This window comes from Apodemus sylvaticus, chromosome 4 (genome assembly GCF_947179515.1).
Source record: "Apodemus sylvaticus chromosome 4, mApoSyl1.1, whole genome shotgun sequence".
Lineage (NCBI taxonomy): Eukaryota > Metazoa > Chordata > Mammalia > Rodentia > Muridae > Apodemus > Apodemus sylvaticus.
In genome coordinates, this window is record NC_067475.1 from 133,902,731 (window position 1) to 133,924,102 (window position 21,372).

The window sequence follows — 21,372 nt, forward strand, 5'->3', positions numbered from 1 at the left end:
TATGAGGGGGGCCTTTTACAGATGAGGACCCTGGGGCCAAAGAGGTTAGGAAATGGGCCAGTATCACATCTAGATAAAATATCCAGTTTGGTTCAAGCACAGATTCAGGCAACTCAAGCTGACTTCTCCTGTTGACAAGCTAGCCTTTGGTTTGCTGTGCACCCCTCCCCCTCCAAGCCCTCCTCCTCCCCTGCCAGCACTTGCAATTTTCTCAGAGACCTCACCTCACACAGACTCCATAGGGCTCAACACAGAACTCCTGGTTGAGGAGCTTGGGCAGGTCTTCCAGAACTGTGTTTCTATTCTAGAGTGCAGTGACACACGGGTGTTCTATATGTTGAAACACGTGACTTACTGAAAACAGCTATACTTCCGGAAACTTTGCCATAGGAAGGACTAAGTATTTAGGGGAAGTGAACCTCAGAGAAGGGAGGTGTCATTTACCCAGTCGTGCACTGATAAACAAAGTGGGGCATATTTCCCTTTCATGACTAGTTTATGTAACCCTCTGGCTAGGTCAGAAACTTCAAATGTGATGTCATAATTCAGTTTGCAAGTTGTAAAAAGAAAAAAAACCTGTAAAACAATAACAATCAAAAAACCTAAGGGTTCTCAACTTCAGATATCAGAGGTGCCATGGAAATTCCAACCACAGTGACTTTATACTTATCAAAGCTGCTTATTAGCTCTTCTGAATACCGCCCCATCTGAAATAAGCCAAAACCTCCCTCAGGTCCCCAATCAGCCACCATAATCCCGGCTCACTGCTAGCAAAGTAAGAGCCAGAGACGTGAACCACAGACTTCACCCAAGGAATGCAGCTCGGCTCATCTGCATAGACACGTGTGGCATTGTCTTACCTCACAGCTAAGGGCCTAGCCCACGGACAAAGAATAAATATAACCTCTCTCTCAACCCCTCCCCATGGCTGCTGCTTCCAGCTAGGCCTGACCTGCTGGTTGTGCTGTCTCCCCCTCACACCCAGAGCTCAGCAGGCCTGCCCAGCCACAAGCCTCAGGTTTCCTTCCTCCCCAGTCAACATCCACCCCACCCATCCCATCTGTCGTCAGGGTTAGCAAGAAAACCATGGGACCTCTTTTACCCATGCACAAGACAAAAGCAAAGACAACCTTCAAATATCAAATTCTCTAAAATTCAGTTTGGGTCCACCCTAGTAAGCTGTGCTGACAGCCTGTCTCACTGCTGGCCAGTTAAAAGCTGCACCACACCCCACTCGCAAGGAATCCAGCCCAGGCAGTTCCTCGCTCAATTACACGAAAAGGTTCTCCTTTGTCCTATGCGACATTAAAAGGTTCTTAGATTTTCATGTTAAACTCACTGGGCTTTGCCTTTTGATTTCTCATTGGCATTTATTTCTGTATAGATATGTCCTCAAAATGATCACCTCATAATATAAGCAAACAGATGGGTGTTCTCTGTATAGCCTTGGCTATCCTTAAACTAGCTCTGTAGAGCAGGCTGGCCTCATCCGCACAGAGCTCCACCTGCCTCTGCTTCCTGAGTGCTGGGATCACAGGTGTGCGCCTCCGCTCGGCTGAGTGCTGGGATCACAGGTGTGCGCCTCCACTCGGCTAAGTGCTGGGATCACAGGTGTGTGCCTGTGAAGCTTAATTCTTGAAGCTCTTCCCTTTTGTCCTAAATACTTTCTTTGAAACTATTTTCCTTTGGAATTATTGCCCACTGTAGATAAAAAGGTACAAGGTCAGGACCAGTCAGGGGTGAGTTCAAGGTCAGTCAGGCTTGGCAACTTAGGCAGGTTCTGAATCCAAAAAAAAAAAAAAGGTAAAAAGGCTGGAATGTGACTCAGTGGTAGAGGATTTGCTTGTCTGGCATACATAGGACCTTAGGTTCAATGCCCCAGTACCTCAAGACAAGTTTCCAAGATTGCTGTACACACTTAAAAATATGTATTCAAGGCAGGCATATACATGTGCACATGCACACACGCACACACGCGCACACACACACACATTTGAGGCAGAATCTCACATAGCTGAGGCAGCCCTCGACTAAGTATATAGGCAATGATAACAAACATTCTTCTGCCCCACCTAAGCACTGGCATTAGAAGGTGTGTCACCACACCTGATGATGGTTGCCAGGGGAATGAACCAGAGCTTGTGTGTGGTAGGCAACACTATTATGTTGAGCTGTACCTCTATCTCTGAGATAAGATTTTATTTTATTTTTCTCTTGTCCAATATTTTGTTCCAATTAAACTATCTTAACTTCCCACGTGCTAAATGTCTTTCTGTTGGCCATACATAAATATTCACTTTGCTTTCTCTTTATTTTCTGAAGGTAAGAACATTAACTTTGGGGCTGGAAAGATGCCTCGGTTATTGAGACTGAATACTCTTTCCAAGGACCCAGGTTCAAATCCCAGCATGAACATGGCAGCTAACAACTGTCTTTAAGTTCAGTCTCAGGAGATCCAACACCTATTTCTAAGCTCCAAGAATCACAGACATATTTGTAGGCAAAATGAGCACACATATTAAAAATCTCTCAATAATAACTTAGAGAGAATACTAACTCCCCATGCTGGTCCAGCTTCTGCTTCAGGCTGACCACAGCAGGCCCGTGCTGACCACAGCAGGGCTGTTCCTGCAGAGAGTGCCTGGGCTGAAAATGCAAGTGTTCTGAACCAGGATGTGCTTCGGGTATGAGTACTCACCCAACACAAATCCGACCTGGAAAACAATAAAAAACAGCTCAGTAATACATTAGGTATATATTTGGGTTAAATGAAGTGTTAATAGATCAGGACTTTAAAATGCCACCATGAATTTAAAATATCACTCATTTTCCCACACTTGTGCTGTTACATTTGTGAAATAGCAGAAGCCTATGAATGTCACACACTCAGAACAACAGATGAAACTGATTATATTTTCCTGATTTTTTTTCTTTCTGTTTTGTGAGATGAGGTCTCAACTGTGTGTCTCTTGCTGGTCTGGAACTCAAGATCCTTCTGCCTCAGTCTCCCCAAACTGGGATTACAGGTGTGCAAACCTGGCTATTTCCCTGATTTGTGGGAGGAGGATAGTTCACTAGCAATGAATCAAACAAACAGGGTTTTTTTGTGGAATTTTATTAAAATTAACACAATACTTTCATTTGTACTTGAGAATACCAAGCCCTAGAAAGACAGTTTTATACCCTGTGTGCTATCCATCCACCGAAGACAGGAAGCAGCATAGTTTCCTAATAGTATTCTTCTGCCATACCTGGTAGAAGACGCCTAAAGCAGGACCATCAGCCTTGCTTTGTGGACTCCTTTCAGTGGTCCACATTGAATTCATCCATTGGAACCGAGAAAGAGTTGTTCAGGATGGATAACTGAGCAGACGGAGGGTCACATACATCTAGGAAGGACTGAGCCTTCTTGGGCAGAGAGGCAGGTTCACTCTGGGACAGTAGGACATTGTGACATCAGCAGTGACGGTCTGAGTTTCCTATGATGACCCACCCAGTCCAAGCTGTCGCTTGCTCCAAGCCCAATCCTCTACCATGAGTGTGAAACAGCTAAAATCAGCAGATCCGCATGGACCTTGAGGTGACAGACTGGCTCTGGTGAATATTCCTATTTTCTATTTAGAAGGTGACCCACCAAAGTGTTACTTTTTTGTTATGAATTGGATAATGATGCCTAATTCCCTGAGGTTTCTCCTTTGTCCTGATCAAGGATTCCTCTTCGAATGGTTCAGAATGTGGAGGAAAGAGTCCCAGGCAGTCATTCCTTCAGCTTCACTGGTAACGTTTCCTGGGGCAGGGGACAGCAAAGGCTTTTACTTCTGAGCCTACTCCTATAATTTTGGTTTGAATTGGGGCCTGTGGCCACCACGGATTCCATGGCAGCTGTGAGGTCTAATCCTTAAAAAGGCTTCACCCTTAAACATATATATTTTAAACATATATATATATATATAAAGTACACAGGCACAGGTGTGCTCAGCACATGTAAGGCTCAGAGCTCAAGTCCCAGCGCTCGCGCACACACACACACACAAACATAATTCTGCATCAGAAAGCTCTACATGTTATTTTATTCAGGCTAAAATATGGTGCACCAGTCAAAGCCAGTACACATTTATGGATATGCAAGCCTGGGTGCAGTAAGTCCATTTTATGTAAACACAGGACTGCACTGCATCCACCGACGTTATGAATGAGAAACAGGTGACTCCGGGGCTCAGACTCACGACTCAGGACTGCAGCTGGGTATACAGAGCGACCCCACAGGCTTCATTTTAGATAAATTTACTCCCAGAAAGGCTAGCAATCTGTCTTTTCAGATTTCTTCTCTTTCTGTTAAACACAGAGTCTAGAATTATAGACTTGGTTTGACATGTTTCAGGAAAGAGAGTTGCATTGATTTTTACCAGTGAGTATTCACCTTAACATGAAAACTTTAGGCCTCTGCAGCACTGTTTTCCAAATTGGCCTACCTTGGAATGTCAGCTATCTACAAACACTAGGCCATTATAGTTATGGGTGTACAGAGAATGTGTGTATGTGTGTACGCGACACTGCATTTCAGTCACCACATGTTTTCTTCTTTTTTTAACTGAACAAAAATTACTGCTATAAAATAGTAGTTTTTAAAATTATATATTTGAGGGGCTGGAGAGGAGAGCTCAGTAGGTAAGAGAGCCTGCTGCTTGAACATGGGCGCCTGAGTTCAGACCCCAGCACCCATGTACAAGTTAGGTATGGCAGTCTGTGACCCCAGTGCTAGGGGGAGAGGCTGGGGTTCAGTAGGAGACCCTGCCTCAAAAGAGCAAGGCCTAGAGTGATAGAACACTGTGTCTGACCTCCTAACAGGCACACACGCACGCACACACACACACACACACACACACACACACACACTTTCTCTCTCTCCTATATTTGGAACAACATGTTAATGAGTGCCTTTCTGTTAATCAAATACTGTATCTTATGCTTTATCTTCAAGAACCTTCCATTTAAAAGCAGTAACCAGGACAGTTTTCACAAACATGCTTATTTCATACAATAGCAACAGTTAATGCTCTCCCTTCACGTTTCATTCTGTAACCTGGAAATGCAGGATGGGTCCAATTGCTGTTGCATTTATCATGACCATGTGTATAATATGCATCTGCCAAGGATGCATAAAAGGATGCATCTGCACAAAAACAAAGAGGGCACTACTGTTATTATAACTTTTGTGAGCTAGGCTCTCACTGGGTGATTCTGCTGAGCTGGAACTTGTCATGTAGACCAGGCTGGCCTCCACTTGCATCAGCCTAGCAAGTGCTAACTAAAAGCACGTGCCACCACACTGGGTCCGACTGCTGCTGCGCTCTGTTAGATAGACCTCCACCCTGAGCTGTATGCCACAGCTCTATGCAGTCCTAAGACCAACAGACTGTCAGATTATTTTCTCCTGATTTATACAACTGCTACTGTGGTATGTCTGTGTGTGTATCTGTGTGAAAGAGAGAGAGGGAAGGGCGGGGAGGGGAGAGAGAGAGAGAGTGAGAGAATCAGAGAGAGAGAGAGAGGCCAGCTTCTTACCCAACACTGAAAACTCTAAGAGAAGTAAGTGGGTAAGTGGGTAAGACTCTTGCCGCATAAGTGTGAGGACTTGAGTTCAAATCCCCAGAAAGCATGTAGGCCACAGAGGTCATGTGCCTGCGGTCCTAGTAGACCTAGTAGACTGAAGAATCCCCACAGGTTCAAGGGTCAGCCAGTCTGGCATATCAGGTGGACAAACAACAGGGACCTGCTTTAAACGAGGTGGACGGCATGGCTGCCACCTGAGGTTGTCCTCTGACCTCCATACAAATGCTATGGCATCAATGGTTCCATGTAAAAACAGAACAAACAAAATTACCTCAAAGATGGGTGTGATCAGGCCTTTGCCCGGGCCTTGGAGGCAAATGATTATCAGATGATATCTTACATCTTATGGGTAGGTCATAAAATTGCCAAGGAGAAGGCCCAATTGCAGACATCCAGAGTAAGAAATAAACTGTACTAGCTAAGAGAACACATACATTATAAGCAGACTGTCGAAGTCTAGTTCCCAGCTTTGTCACCTGCCGTGTAACCTTGGCATGTTACTTACCCACTCTGTATTTCAGTGCCCCCTACAAATGGGTGGAGCTGCATGGGGAGTCCTCCCCCTTGTGACCTAGTGTGCCGGGGCAAAACAAGACCAAGCCAGGAATGTGAAGTGTGACATGCTGGCACTGAAACAGGATCTGCATGTGTGCAGCACCATGACAAAGGGAGTAGAAAGATGAGGGAGAGGGCTGCCTATGACTCCAGACAGGCTCATGTTAGGAAAGTTCTCAGAGATTTCAGGACGGGACTCCAGTCTGCATTGTAGGCAGACAACTCTGGTGCAGAAGGAAAAGTACAGAGATGAAGGGGGAACGGGGGAAGGGGACACGCTTGCCTGCGATCCCAGGCAGCTCAGGCAGGACTGTTGGCTGTTAGCCTGGCCCACATAAAGAAATCCCATCTCCGGGCTAGAGAGATGGCTCAGAGGTTAAGCTCACTGTTTTTCTACAGGTCCTGAGTTCAATTCCCAGCAACCACATGGTGGTTCACAACCATCTATAACGAGATCTGATACCCTCTTCTGGTGTGTCTGAGGACAGTGACAGCATACTCACATACATTAAAATAAATCTTTAAAAAAAGAGAAAGAAAAAAATTCATCTCAAAAAGAGGATGGAGAAAGGGGGGTCCTGATGAGAAATGGACCCTTAAGGCACAGAGGAAGAATGCAGGTTTGCTCAGGTGATGAAATTGCTGATCTTAGACTAACATCTTAATGGAGATGAGGTAGAACCATTGTGGGCGGTCCTGGTATATAGTGTGTGTGATGAAAATGCAGGGAAAAGGAGGTTTAGGGATAAGATTTTGGCTTTGTAGAGCTTTGGTGAGGTGGTCTGTGGGATGAGCAGAATCTGTGTTTAGGACATGCCTCTGCAGAGCTTTAGTTAAGATTTTGAACCCACTGGAATATGGGCAGGGTCTAGGAAAAGGAATATATGAAGAGATTCGGGACGGTTCTGGAAACCCCACCACTGAAAAGCCAGAGTTTAGCTAGCAAAGAAGAATGGTAAGAGGAGGGGAGACTAGAAATAAATCAAGTTATGTAAAATTATGGAAATTCTAAGAAGATGTGTTCAAATGCAGGAGAGAAAGAGGTCACCCCTTTTTGGAGTTGGCACTTTGGAAAGAAGAGCTTTGGAGGAAACCTACAAGCTACTGTTGCAATAAAGTCTATGGAGTGTAGCAAGAGACTGAGTCCTCTTCGTTAATATTTTAGGTTGCTAGGTTGAGTTCCTAGAGAATATCCACAAGTGTGATCTAGTTTCACCCTTGCTACTTGTTTTCTTAGGGCCTAGCAAGAAGCTAGCCACATCAGCGCACGCGCAAGTACGTGTGTGTATACACACACACACACACACACACACACACGTGCGTGCGCGGTGTAAAGAATGAATGGGTGACCGCAGGTCTGTAGTGCCAACGATCTGCCTCTGCAGGACTCTGGGAGCTCCCACCACGTGGCTAGTTCTAAGCAGTCGCAGGAAGCCTTGAGGAGTGACAACACAGTTGTTTTAACAGAAGCTTGGAAGATAGGGCTTGATCTGGTGTTATTTGCCGGTGGTGAAGGGAGACCCACGCTGGGTGATGAAGATGAGGATGGTACTGTTGGGTGACAGATACAAACCCAAGCAATCTTGGACAGCTTTTTCTAAGTGCCCTACCTTTGTTTTATTTCCTTCCTCTGCAGGGAGCACTGTATTTCCTTCTCCTTGCAGCACACTTGCGTCCTCTGGACCGCAGCTCAGCAGCCAGGCTAGGTCAAGCTTGGACAGTCCACCAGGCGCGACAGTGACTCTAGGCGCAAGAGTCTCCCGGATTCTTCCAAAAACTTACCCGGGAACTCTGACGTGGAGCTATTAGGAGCGCACGGAGGACAGGACGCGGCCGTGACGAGGGCGCCCTGAGTGGGGGCGCAGGCAGGGCCCCGGCGCTTCGTCCTCACTGTGCCCGCGGCCGCCCGCCGCGCGGGTCTCAGCGTGTGTCCGCAGCCCGGGCGGCCGGGTCGCCCGGCCGCTCGCGCCACGGATGCCGGCAGGCCAGGCCGCCCACCCCGGGGCCCGCGCCCTCCGCCTCCCGCGGCCCGGCCGCTCCGCGGGCCGCCGCACTGCGCATGAGCGGGAGCCCGGCGAGCCCGTGAGAGGCGCCGCCGCCGCCGCCGCCGTCCATTCGCTGCGGAGCCGGAGGAGGAGGGGAGAGGTCCGGAGGACACCAACATGGTGAGGCACCGCGGCGCCGTGCCGCCCGGCCCGGGCCCCCGGCCCCGTCGCGCCCCGCTACCGCTGCTCAGCCGGCGCCCAGCTCGGCCCGTCCCTTCCCGGCGCCGCCGCTACGCGAGGGCCGGGCAGCGGAGCGCGGCGGGGCCTAGTCGCCGGAGCGGGGCCGGGTGCCGGGCGCGGAGGCGTTGGGGGACGGCCCGCGCCCCATTGTGCGGCCGGGCGGCGCCTGGGCAGCGGGCCTGGCGCTGCCTGGTCCCGGCCGGGCCCCTCGGTGCTGGCGGCCCGGGCGAGCCGGCGTCGGCCTTGCCGGTCCGCGCTGACGCCAGGCGCCCGGGAGTTGGGGCGGCTCGGCTGAGGCTCGGTCCCCGCGAGGGGACTGGGAGGCTCCGGGCTGCGGACGGAAGTGCAGCCGGGGGGACCCGAGACCTGCTGCCTTCCGAGCGCCTGCTCTATTTGCTTGGGGTGGGAGGAGTAATTGCTTTATTATAGGAGTTAGGGACCATTTGTGATTCTTAAAGAACAGTTTGTCAAGTTGCTCCTCTCCTAGTTTTTTTGTTTGTTTGTTTGTTTGCTTGGGTGAGAAAAAGTCACGGAACCTGGAAGATCCTGCGGTGAGCTTAGTCCTTTGTCATTAAGTACCTGGCGCTGCTGGTCACTGCTTTTCAGTTTGGAAGTATACAGTCACACCTTGTTGGAGTTCCCGGCAGGCTGCGGGGAGAAGAGTAAAAGTGATGAGGTCTTTAGCTCCTGAGGGCGGAAAGGCCTCTTTGGGGGGGAGGGTGTTTTCAGTCTTCAGTCCTGGGGGGAGCGTTGTTTTCGCCCAGTGACACTTAGATGGCCCCAGCCTCCAGCTGCCTTGGTGTCATGTGTGGATTATGTGTTTTGGTCCCACAGAGTCAAGATTTCTCTTCTGTGCTAAGTTCGTAAAACTTTGTATTTGTGAGAAAGTTCACGTTAGTGTTTGGATTGAGAGTACAGTAGTTCAGACACCCAACAGAGTCTGCAGTTTCTCCTTTAATTATTTGAACAGGCCTTGGATATTACTCCTGAACCCCCAAGAGTTTCCACTCTCTTCCTGGGGTGCTTTTAGCAGGCTGAAGTAATACAGTGTGCGCCTCTCTGATAGACATTCATCATGCGATTGTACACAGTTTCCCACAGCAAACATCAATGAGAGCTCACCTTGGGTTAGGGCTTGTAGCCTTCTGTTCCTTTGCTTAATATTAAATTAGCTCATTTTGGAGCTTAGCCATGCATCATGCAATCGTACTGGTTGTTGTTACTGGTTGTTAAGATGTCTTTAACTTAAAGCACTTTCTATGCCTTTACTCATTTTATGTCACACGTACTGTCTTGGTATGATCTTGTTCCTTTAGAAAGTCAATATGGATCCATAAGAATCTTACAGGTAAGGCTGTTAGGAATTTTGTTTTTGGTATGTGCACAACTAATTTCTACAACCCTAATTATTGTCAGTCTTAGGAAAGACATAATAATAGAATATCTCGCATATTTTTATAAGGGGAAAAAATCAGTTACCTACCTCTCACACTCACACAGAGACCAAAAATAGCCCAGGGTTGGGATCAAACTTATGCAGCGTTTCATGCATGATAGGCAAGTGTATTTTAAGAAGTATTCAAAACATCTGAGTTTTCCCCTTATTTATTAGATGACAGGACTGGGTTTGTTAACTTCTAAAATTCTACCAAGTTTTGTAATTTTATGATTCTAATTTTTTAAATGTGTGAGATATATGTAGATGATGTAATTTATTAGATTCTTATAAAGTACAGGAGCCTTTAGACCTGGAGTGTCTTAGATCACTTGATATATCTCCAGAAGGTTTTGAGTTTAGGTTTGTAAGATGGGTACAAAAATGTAACTATTTTCTCTTAGTCTAGCATTTCCTGGTATTTGTGGTACATATAAATAAGTCTTTAATATCACATGATCTTTAGGAAAATGGTTGAAAACTGCATTCAAAATTGAATTATAAAAAATAGAAAAATAACTATTACCAATAACTATGTTAAGTAGCAAAATTAAAATTAGTGGGTTGTTAATTACTGCTTTAATGAATTTAAAATGTACAGACTTTGAAATGTATAATTATATTTTCTGCAAGTAGCAGGCTCTAAAATGCAGTGTGTAAATCTGTTGTGGGTTCTTTGAATTTGTTGCATATCTTCCATATATCTACAAGTAAAGTTAAAAGAAGGTCTGATTGCTTTTGATATTCATTAGGTATCTGCCATGTGCCTCACACTGTGAGATGAGATATGTCTGTATGTATCAGACAGAAACCTGGAAAAGTCAGAACTAGGGAAAGTCAAAAATTAAACATTGTATATATTTGTTTCCCTACAGTTAGAAGGTGTTACACATTATGGAGGGACCGGGATGATTACAGGACTACTAGGGCTGGGTGGAAGTGTGGATACAAAATAACAAAGTCCTGTCTGCACGGCCAATAGATAACACCTGAGCCTATGGGAAGTCAGAGACTAAGCCTTGCAGAAACGGTGGGAAGAGCAGGCTGGTAACCCGGAGCAGTGTGGCAGGAGTTGAGGTGACTACAGCAAAGCTGGGAAGTAGTAGGTTGTGCTTTGCCTGGTGAGCATTGGAAAGATACCAGAGATTTTCTTCCAAGAGAGACAGGAAGCACTGCTAAACTCTGAATTACAGTATGGCAGTTTTTCTTTTGTCTCAAGTATCCTGTTACAATATGATAGTTATTTTAAGACAGTCCTTTACATACAAGACTCTCATTAAAGTTTGGGGTTTTTTTAATGTGGGTTATGTGTACAGAGTTTTGAATTCTGTTTCACTGTATAATGTTTAATAGAACATTTCCAATAGCTGTTCTAGGGGTAATTAAAAAACCATTTTCTTAAATTGTTGGATGTTTTGGTGATTTGGTACATCAATGACTTTGCAGAAAACTTGGCTTTTAAGGAGAGAGATTTTGAGAACATAGTGTGTGCTAGTCTGACAGCTGATAATGATGTCTGCCTGCCCCCCTTGTGGAGTAGGCAGTGTTCCCACCTCCTGTCAGCATAGCTGGCATTGCCCTGGTGGTGCTTAGTGATGTGAGCAAGGAGGAGAGCTGGTGTGGGAAAGAACAGAGACTGCAAACAGGGTCCCTGACGCCACCCGTGGTTCCAACTCTAGTTCTCACTTTCCCCCTTTTAAAAAAAGCAAGCAGTATTTCACTACTGATAGAGAATCTCTGGCTAGTCTGACTCTAGTTCCTTACATTGAATACAACCAAGTTGCTTCTATTTTAAATCAAATGATCTGATATAAATATTAAATATGTAATTGAAAATTAAAACTCTCTGTGTATGGTGGAAAACATTGTAAAAAAAACTGAGTGTAGGTTGCTTCTATTTTAAGTTATAAAAGAACAGGACTCACTTGAGTCTAGTGCCTTTTTATTTGGGTCTTTTAGGTTGGGGCATATATAAAGAAAAATCAAGATGTGTGTTTTCACACACAGCTTTTGAGGTGCTAAGGCTTGTGTGTGGTAAATAAGTATTGTACCATTGCCTCCATACCCAGCCCAAGAAAGTCTCTTTCTAAAGGACAAGCAGTGCAGTTCTGGGCATAATGATGTATACTTGTAATGGCAGCGTGCAGGGAGATGAGACAGGAGGATTACAAGTGGGAGTTCAAGGCCAACTTGGACAACATAATGAGTTCAGAGACAGCCAGGGCTGTATAGTAAGACCCTACCTCAAAGCAAGCAAACAGACGAACAACAACAAATCAAAATAGTAGTTAATCTATGAAAATTTAAAAATACTCAGTTCTTTGGGTTCTTTTTTTTCTTATTTTTCCTTTTTTTTAATAGAAAAATATTTATGGAAAGAGAAAAAAATTCTAACATTTTTATTTTGAGATGAGAGTGCTAAGGCTAGTCTCCAACTCTTTGGTTCAAATGATCTTTCTATATCAGCTTCCCAAGTGACTGGAGCAAAATACATCATTACACTAGCTTGGAGAAGAAAGTCAGTCATAATGGCTGCTTGCTAGATGGTCAAGCAGTAAGTTCGGGAAGCTCAGTTGAAAAGTTAGCAAAATTAAAATTGAAGGAACTTGTTTTTCTGTCCTTTTACCATGTGTAACTAGAAGTTAGTAAAAAAATTTTGAGTAGTCAAACAAGTTTTGTTAGGAAATCAAGATATTATTCCATTTTCAGCCATCTTTTGAGTACTCTGACAATTTCAAGGAGTGATGGGGAGAAAACTGTTTACGTGGTAAACCCTTGTGAGAGTCAGGAGTGCTCAAGCAAGCTGCTAACTCTTGACAGAGGGGATGCTGAGACAGGGCTTTGTGGACTCAAGGCTGCATGGAGAGGTCTTGGCCAGCCTGGGCTACAGTGTAAGCACCGTCCTGTCTCAAAAAGAGGAACACTCCCTGCAACCATTTTGAATCATATAGATGAACCATGTGATTATAACTTGTACATGATAACTAACAGAGTACGTCACACTCTACTCAGTAGCAGGCTACTGCACACCTCTTAGATTATTTAAACTGTTATTCATGGCACAGGAAGCTGAAAAAGTAATGGTAACCTACACAGGCCTAGTAGTAAGTAAGTATTCTATACTGCAGAGTATAATGGAAAAGAATATTCTGCGTTCAGGTTCATTTAGCTTAGTATTAGAAATTGTACCCAGTTCCTTAAGTTTTCTTGCCATAACCTGTTTATATTTTGTGTCAAGCCTTTTCATTGGAAAAGGAAACACTGACTTCTAGTAGCTGTAGGTCTTATTGCCTCTATTCAAAGCTATAGATTATCATCTGTTTAAAAATAGACTGTCATGGAGCCATAAATATACTTTTCATCTTGTTTTATTATTTGTCTTAAAAATAACCCTACCCATTTACCAGCAGAGCCCAAAATAGATGTTGTAAGTTCCCGTGTTAGCCTGGAGACTAGGCTGGGAGTCTGTAGTGAGTGGAGAGAGTTGCCTGTGAGAAGGGAAGGGTCAGCTCTGCCCGTGTGGCTGAGAGGGAGTGCTGCCCCCCAGGCCCCCACTCTGCTGAACCAGCAGCATTTGCACTTGGGGTAGTCTGTGCCCTCGTGTTCACACGAGGGTGTGTGTGGAATGAGTAGCAGAACTGTATTCTCTGAAGCCAGACACCATACTGTCAGTACCAGTTCTGCTCCTTCTGGTGAGTGTAGATGCTACTCTGAGATGTGATTTCCTCTTCCTGAAGATGGCCCAGTGAGATCACTTTTCAGAGTCCTTGTATGTAAATCAAGGTGATCCATTGCCTCCACACCCACCCTGCGCAGCTGACAGGACTGTCTCTCAGGTTTCAAGCTAGCCTGTGGCCACAGAGAGCGATCTTAGATCTCCCCAGTGTCCCCCCCCCCATCACCACCCCGAAGAAAGAAGAGAAGAGTAAGTGGCTAACATAAAGTCTGAAACAGTAGTAACGCAAATTAATACAAACTGTTAGTTTTTTTGGTTATGGTCATTATTTTTAATTTACTATTTAAATACGTTTTGTTTGCCCACCCCTGCACCCACTATTATTCTTGCTTAATTTATGGACTAGTAAGAATCATTACTATGTACAAGTTAAGGTTAAAGGTTAAATTAATCAAGTTAAATGCCTAGAACTGTAATACTTGTTTACTAACGCAGAGATTAGTTTTTTCCAACCAAATCATACTGCAGTTAGGAGGTACAGGGTGGGGTTAGGAGGTACAGGGTGGGGTTAGGAGGTACAGGGTGGGGTTAGGAGGTACAGGGTGGGGTTAGGAGGTACAGGGTGGGGTTAGGAGGTACAGGGTGGGGTTAGGAGGTGCAGGGTGGGGGAGACCTTGCCATGACTGGGCTTCAGAGTGGACAGCTTCAGTAAACTGTTTCAGTGCGCCTCTGCTGCGGTGGAAGAGAAGATGTACTCAGTTTACTCCTACAGTAGCCTGACCTCCCTGGAGTAGAACTTTGTCCCCAGGTGAAAGTCTTCTCTTGGAGAAGGTCACCCCATGCAATTGACTTTTCCTGCACTTTTGGCCTGTGATCTATGGGAAGGCCATTTGTAGCTGAGTGCTTTGGGTGTAATACTGAACTGTGTTCACAGAAGACTTGGCCTTACATAAGAAAAAGCAGCTCGCTGATCAAAGCTAGCATTTAAAAGTCTCATAGGGACCTTAAATGTTAAGCACATGCTAATCACATAGGAATAGCCACGCAAACTTTTAAAAACTGTATTTCCTTTTATTATGTATGGGGGCACATATTGCCTCAGTGCACATTTGGAAGTCAGGACAGCTTGTGGGCGCGTGAACTCTGGCTTCAGGCTTGGTGGGTAGGGAGCGTCTTTGCAGGCAGAGAGGTCTGTCTCACTGGTGCCTATGGCACACAGAACCTTTGGTGATAGTGTTGCATGCTCAAAAAGGTTATTTTGAGTCAAAGTCTCACTAAGTAGCCATGATAGCCTGGGACTTGATTTGTAGACTAGGCTGATCTTGAACTCGCAGAGATCTGCCTTTTGTGCCACCGTATTTGGGCTCATTTGAAACACCGACTCCTGTGAACTAGAGCTCACAACTAGAATTGCATTTCAAAAATTAATTCCAGACCCAGAGAGGTGACTATTAACGAGGACCCAGGTTAGGTATCCACAAGCAGTTCCCAGTCCTCCAGTGACTCCAGTTCCAGGGGAGCTGATGCCCCCCCTCCAGCCTCTGCTGGCAAAACACTCAGACTCACTTTAAAACAAAACAATTTCTTTGAAACTGTGGGCCTGAGTATCTTAATGGAGTTTAGATGAAGTTGAACTTAGGGATAAGAAAATGACCATTTTGGAGGGAAATAAATGAATGAATCTTTTTTCTTCTTTTACAAATACTTTGTCCTTATTAAAGTCACTTCTGTTTTAAAAATTTGAGGCGTTAGTTGGCCAGGAAGCCATTTTCCATGTACATGGTTTTTCTTGGGGACATAATAGGAGCACTTGTCGACTTTACTGTTATTACTTTCTCCTGTAGGGAGTCCTGGGCCTCTGTTTATCTAGTCACTGTGTTTTGTGAATTCATTGGTAAAATATGCTTGAAAACTTGGTTGGCTAGATCCAAAATACTTTATTTTTTTTATTCAGATAAAGCACTTATTTTGGTGCCTGGGATTAAATTTGCAGTGTGTACTGTACTGCTAAGCCAATTTTTCTTGATATGATTTTTAAATTTATTGAGTTAAAAAAGGAGGGAAGGGAACACACACAGGTGTAAGCACAGATTGGCCTGTGTTCACAGTCGAGGTGTTTTGGGTTTTTTGGTTTTTGGGTTTTTTTTGTAAAGCAAACTGGGGAGTTTTACTGTCCAGATTATGGAAGTTTTCAGTTTTTTCTCCTCTACACCCAACACCTTTCATTCCTCCTTTTTGGTTTAGAATGAAAACAACACTCTTAACACAGCCTGAGTATTGCATGGCCTTGCTTTCACACCACTATTGACTTCTCTTGGAAACTTGGTAATATCTAAGTGGCCCTCACTCGAGGACTGAAGACTGAACTACCTGATCATATTTACCAGCCACTCTGTTCAGCCCTTTTAGATACATAGCACAGCAAATCTCCTCTTCACCACTGGCTGCTGAGTTATTGACATTGTCTCATGGAAGAAGGTCTCCACTAGGTTTCTTTCTTTCTTTCTTTCTTTCTTTTTTTTTTTTTAATTGCACCTAACACAATAATTGTGGGTGACTTCAACACTCCACTCTCCTCAATGGACCAATCAGGAAAACAGAAACTAAACAGGGACACAGTAAAACTAATTGGATTTGACTGATATTTATAGAACCTTTCACCCTAAAGCAAAAGAATATACCTTTTTCTCAGCACCTCATGGTACCTTCTCCAAAATCGACTGTATAATTAATTGGTCACAAGACAGACCTCAACAAATATAAGAAGATCGAACTAATCCCATGCCTCCTATCAGATCACTATGGAGTAAGAGTGGTCTTCAATAGCAACAAAAACAACAAAGTCCACATACACATGGAGGCTGAACAATACTCAATGACACCTTGTCCAAAGAAGAAATAAAGAAAGAAATCAGAGACTTTTTAGAATTTAATGAAAATGAAGGTACAACATACCCAGATCTTTGGGACACAATGAAAGCAGTGCTAAGAGGAAAACTCAGAGCCCCCGAGTGCCTCCAAAAAGAAACAAACACTAGCAGCTTAATGGCACACGTGAAAGCTCTGGAACAAAAAGAAGCTACTTCACCCAGGAGGAGAAGAAGTCAGGAAATCATCAAACTCAGGGCTGAAATCAATCAAGTGGAAACAAAGAACCTTACAAAGAATCAACGAATTCACTAGGTTTCTAATGGCAATAGAAAAAGCCTGCTGCCCCCTGTGGTGGGGCACACCTTTAATCCCAGCGCTCAGGAAGCAGAGGATCTATGTTGAGTTTGAGGCCAACCTGGCCTATGAGCTAGTTCTAGGACAGCCAGAGATAAACAGAGAAACCTGCCTTGAAAAACCAAATTTAAGAAAAAGAATCAAATTTTCTTCCTCTTCAGTTTTTTTCCCCCAAATCCTCTTGTCCCCTGCTTCCAAGAGTTCTTTTTAACCTAGTAACCCTTTTCTTCCTTAGGTTGGCAAACTTGATATTTTCTCCTGCCGAGTACCACCTGCGGCCTGGGAATGTTAGTCCTAAACGGCCTGAGGGGGATAGGGCAGGCGTAATTTAGCTAGGAGAGCCCTGAGCCTGTGGAAGCTATACATCCTGGAGGGAGAGGATGGCTAAACTTGCTCTAGGTGCTGAGCTGGAAGGAATGCTGTCACCGGCCACAGGAAGAGCAGGCTGCTTATCAGCCGCTGTGGAGCAGGCAGTCCTGGAACGCCCCGACCTCCCGGCCTGCTCCCCTATCAGCCGTGCGCCAGGTGCTGCTCATTTGTCTTTAGGGTGCACACGAGCAACCAGCTCCTTTTAAAGAATATTTTTATTTCTCCACAGACCAAAAATGTATACTTGAACCAGGCGAAAGGGTTAATTGTATTTCAAACTAAGCTGTCTGGCATGAAAGGAAATAGTTTGTGTAATGTTGATGCTTAGTTGGGTAAGGCAGTCTTTTGTCTTTTCCCTCACCATTTTCTGATATCTATAGCTTTCTGTCAGGAAGCCATCAGTGCAGTGAACAGTTCTTAGCTTGTGGAAGTCCTTTAAGTGGTGCCTTTTAACCGTTAAGTCCCTGTCTTCCAGCAGGGAGCAGAGCACTGGCACACTGCTGGACTAAAGTCCAGATAAGCCAGGCTGTCCTGCTGCCTCCAGCCTTAGGGAATGGAGGGAAAGCTACCTAAGAGTCTGTCAGGGTTATTCAAAGTCCTTTCCAGGTTCATGATCTACACTGAGCAGTGGCCCAGTGACACTTGCTACATTAAAAGGGTGCAAGTGTATCAGATACTGAAGCAGAAAATATGCTGTATTTCAGAAAAGTTTGCAAGGTTGAAATAAAAGTGGATTTCTTGTTTACTTTCAGTTAATTAACTTCCAGGAATTTAAATTATTTCCTTAATTCATTCATTGGGATTGTCATTGAATAATGCATTTAAAGGATACAAGTAATCCCAGGTCTTTGAAAGAAGCACCCTGGGACAGGCTGTAGCAGCGCCTCTCAACCTTCTTAATGCTGGGGGTCCCTCTCAGTGGTTCCTCATGTGGTGGTGACCCCCAACCATAAAGAGATTTCTGTTGTTACTTCATAACTATAATTTTGCTACTGCTATGGGTCAAAATGTAAATGTTTTTGGAGATGGTTTGCCCAAGTGGTTGTGACCTGTGATTGAGAATCACTGGACTATAACTGAGGTGGTCTGCAGAGCTGGTAGGGTCTCAGAGTACAGGAAGCTAGTCTGTGTTACAGTTTCTGTTTCAGTGAAGGACAGATGAGACTCGGGACATGGATGTATTTCTTGTTGTGAGAAGTTTGTTTCCCTCTGTGATAGTGGCACGGCTTTGATCTTTGAGTCTCTGAGATTCTCAGAATGTCTGTCCATCAGACAGGAGGGGTCCTAGAAAAATCAACAGGATTTGAATTCCTGAGGCTGCTTTTGTTTTCTCATCTCTTCTGCGAAAGCTGGCTGATTATTACAAATTACTTAGCCTTCTGGGTCTGTTCTCTCCTATGTTCAGTCATGAAGTTTGTGATCTGTCACTTTGGGCCAAATCAGAACCTCAGAGGTTCTCATAGTGTTGCTTAAACTGCAGAATACTGTATCTTTAATGCATTTGATCCTCCATTTACATTGCAGTATAGAAGAGCCCAAGTATTTTTCTGAGAAGACAGAATTGGGACTGAAAAGGAGGAAGAGTGTGGTGGGCTTTGCACAGGAGGCTGGCTTGGGTGGAAAGAGGGCGCGCAGGCCTTGACCTCAGGAGAGAGGAAAGCCTGCTGCCTCTGCCTTAGCTCACTTTGGGTTTCAGTCAGAGAAGTGGATCCTTGTCAGTGTAGGGCAAGTGAAAAAGGAAAACACAAAGCCTTCTAGGCACAAGCAAAGTAAGAAATGATTCCTTCTAGGAAAACAGAAGGGAAAGAGTCTTAGTAAGAGAGAAGTTTCTCAGGGACTGGAGAGGTGACTCAGCCAATACAAAAAGGCACCTGCCACCAAGTCTGATGGCCTGAGTTCTGTCCTATGTTAGAAGGGAGAACTGACTACTACAGATTGTCCTTTGGCCTTCACATTAGCATCCTGATATGTACATGCCTTGTGTACATGCACATACACAGAGACAGGGAGGGAGGGAGGGAGGGAGGGAGGGAGGGAGGGAGGGAGGGAGGGAGGGAGGGAGGGAAGCACTAAATAGATAACTAAAAGAACCTTTTTAAAGGTTGGATAGAAATAGGATAGATGCTTCTTATTTGAGACAAATGTGAGGGAATTCTACTAAGAGTTACATGTTTTGTAAATACCAAGTAGGAGAAATGTAGGATGTTTATATTGCATTACATTCTTGTTTGCTGGAGAGCACAAACCCGGCAGGTAGTGCTGCACTGGGCATTAGGACTGCAGCCAGTGCCGATTTAGTTTCCTTTCCCATGGTGCTTTGGCTCACTGTCGGGACGTCTCCTTTGATGGAAGGAGGCTGAGCTCCCTTGGTCTGTCTCCATGCTTCTGAACTTTCCAGAACTTTACCAGACTTTGTCTTTCAGATATTTTTAAATTGTCTTGCTGATGATGGTAGATCACAAATAAGTCTTAGTAAAAATGTTTCCATGTTTTGTAGGGAAAAAAACCATTACTAATGACTAGAGTTACCTACATTGACATGTGTACTGGTGCTACGTAGTTTCAGTTTGTTTTCTGGTTTTCCTAGAACAAGTTGAAATCATCGCAGAAGGATAAAGTTCGTCAGTTTATGATCTTCACACAATCTAGTGAGAAAACTGCAGTAAGTTGTCTTTCTCAAAATGACTGGAAGTTAGATGTTGCAACAGATAATTTTTTTCAAAATCCAGAACTTTATATACGGGAGAGTGTTAAAGGATCATTGGACAGGAAGAAGTTAGAACAACTGTACACTAGATACAAAGGTGAGTATTTGATTCAGTGTTAAAAGTTGTGGGCTTGTTCTGAGACCTTGTCTTCCCAGATGGTGGAGTTGAGTGTGCACATGAGAAGACAGCAGATCTGGAACTAAGAAGATCTTCACAGAGAGCTCGTTCTCCTTTTAGCTTCATCTCTTCTTGACCTCTCCCTGTTCTGCAGTTGGGGAATGAAAGAATGGAGGCAGTTTTTCCTAACCTTGTGTTTGTAAAACTTGCTGAGGCAGGTTTAAAAAGTTTCTGTAATAACTTTTTGTGAAGTAACACATACTTTTAAAAAGCTGAACAGCTGAGCTTAGTGGTACAAGCCTTCATTTCAGAGGTGAAGGCAGTCAGACTGAGAGTTCAAGGTTAGCTTAAATTGCAAGACTCTTGGAAAAGAGAAAAAAGGGAAAAAAAAGAAAAAGGAAAGGATAACAGTTCTTTATCTGTTCCTTATTATCCTCAGGGTAATCTATATGTATAATAGTCCAGTATGGATGCATACATGTCTTTTATGTTTTTATACAGATATACAGTTATTTTCAAAATTTCTCCCAAATGGGATTATAGTATATCCATAATTCATGCTCCAGAGTGTTGCTACATACTCAGTGTCTGAGAGTCACTACCAGACATTTTACATCTTTTCTTTTTTTAAAAAATTATTTTATTTATTTATATTCCATCTTTTGCCCCCCTCCTGGTCTCCCTTCCTACATTTCATCTCATCCCACCACCTCCTGGCCTCTGAGAGAGGGTACCTTCCGCCAACCCCTGCACCATGCCCAGCCGTCCTCCTTAGGCGCATCTTCTCCCACTGAGGCCAAATCAGGCAGTCCTCTGAGATGTATGTATGTATGTTTATAGCATATATATGTGCTGGGGGCCTTGGACCAGCCTGTGTATGCTGCCTGGTTGGTGGCTCAGTCTCTGGGAGCTCCCAGGTGTTCAGGTTAGTTGAGAAAGTTAGTCTTTTTATGGGGTTACCTTCCCCTTCTTCTCCTTCCATCTTTCCTCTAATTCCTCTATAGGGGAACTTCAGTCCAATGGTTGGATGTAAATACCTACATCTGTCTCAGTCAGCTGTTGGTGGGACCTCTTGGAGGATAGCTATATATTTTACATTTTTTTTTAAGCAAATCATATTTGGTAGTATAGAGGAACCTTTTTCTTTGTATGTTTAGTTTTTTCTTTTAAATAGTTTTCCTTTTGTAAACATCAGGTACTTAAACTGTTGAGATTAAAGTTGAATTGTATATTTCATTTTATTAAGACTTACCATTGTTGTGGTAAGATGAATTTTGTTTTAAGTAAAAAGAATTTCTAATTTAACATTGATTAATTTTGAATACTTAATAAAATATGGGTGTCTTGACTTAAAAGTCTTTTGTCCCTGTATAGGCATGTCTTATTTTGTGTGTGTGACATTTTCACATAGATAGGTGCGAGCATGCACACACACTTGTGTGTGTGTGT

General features: G+C 44.2%; 2 protein-coding genes across 6 annotated transcripts in view; one reads left to right on the top strand and one right to left on the bottom strand.

The window, feature by feature from the left end:
• Positions 1-1,204: 1,204 nt before the first annotated feature.
• Positions 1,205-8,599, bottom strand: LOC127683415 (intracellular hyaluronan-binding protein 4-like). 2 transcript variants are annotated; one of them, XR_007977536.1, is made up of 3 exons: positions 7,779-7,865; positions 2,558-2,714; positions 1,205-1,701 (listed from the first exon to the last, which is right to left on the bottom strand). XR_007977536.1 is itself a non-coding variant. In XM_052180634.1 (3 exons), exons 1-2 carry the CDS (start codon positions 8,330-8,332, stop codon positions 2,695-2,697), a joined length of 402 nt encoding a protein of 133 aa, XP_052036594.1. In that variant the 5' UTR covers positions 8,333-8,599; the 3' UTR covers positions 1,205-1,780; positions 2,558-2,694. The 2 variants fall into 2 exon arrangements, 1 of the variants encoding a protein (XP_052036594.1); XM_052180634.1 differs by lacking the exon at positions 7,779-7,865 and adding an exon at positions 7,951-8,599 and having other exon boundaries at positions 1,205-1,780.
• The window catches only part of Dcun1d1 (defective in cullin neddylation 1 domain containing 1), a 33,230-nt gene continuing 19,458 nt past the window's right edge, over positions 7,601-21,372 (top strand). The window contains exons 1-2 of one of the 4 annotated variants that reach the window (XM_052180630.1): positions 7,601-7,716; positions 19,686-19,902. In XM_052180630.1, coding sequence (XP_052036590.1) covers positions 7,702-7,716; positions 19,686-19,902 — 232 coding nt within the window. In that variant the 5' untranslated portion in view covers positions 7,601-7,701. Of the gene's footprint in view, positions 7,717-8,244; positions 8,334-8,537; positions 8,945-9,127; positions 9,742-19,685; positions 19,903-21,372 lie in introns of those variants that run through there. The other 3 variants (XM_052180631.1, XM_052180632.1, XM_052180629.1) reach the window with 3 other exon arrangements.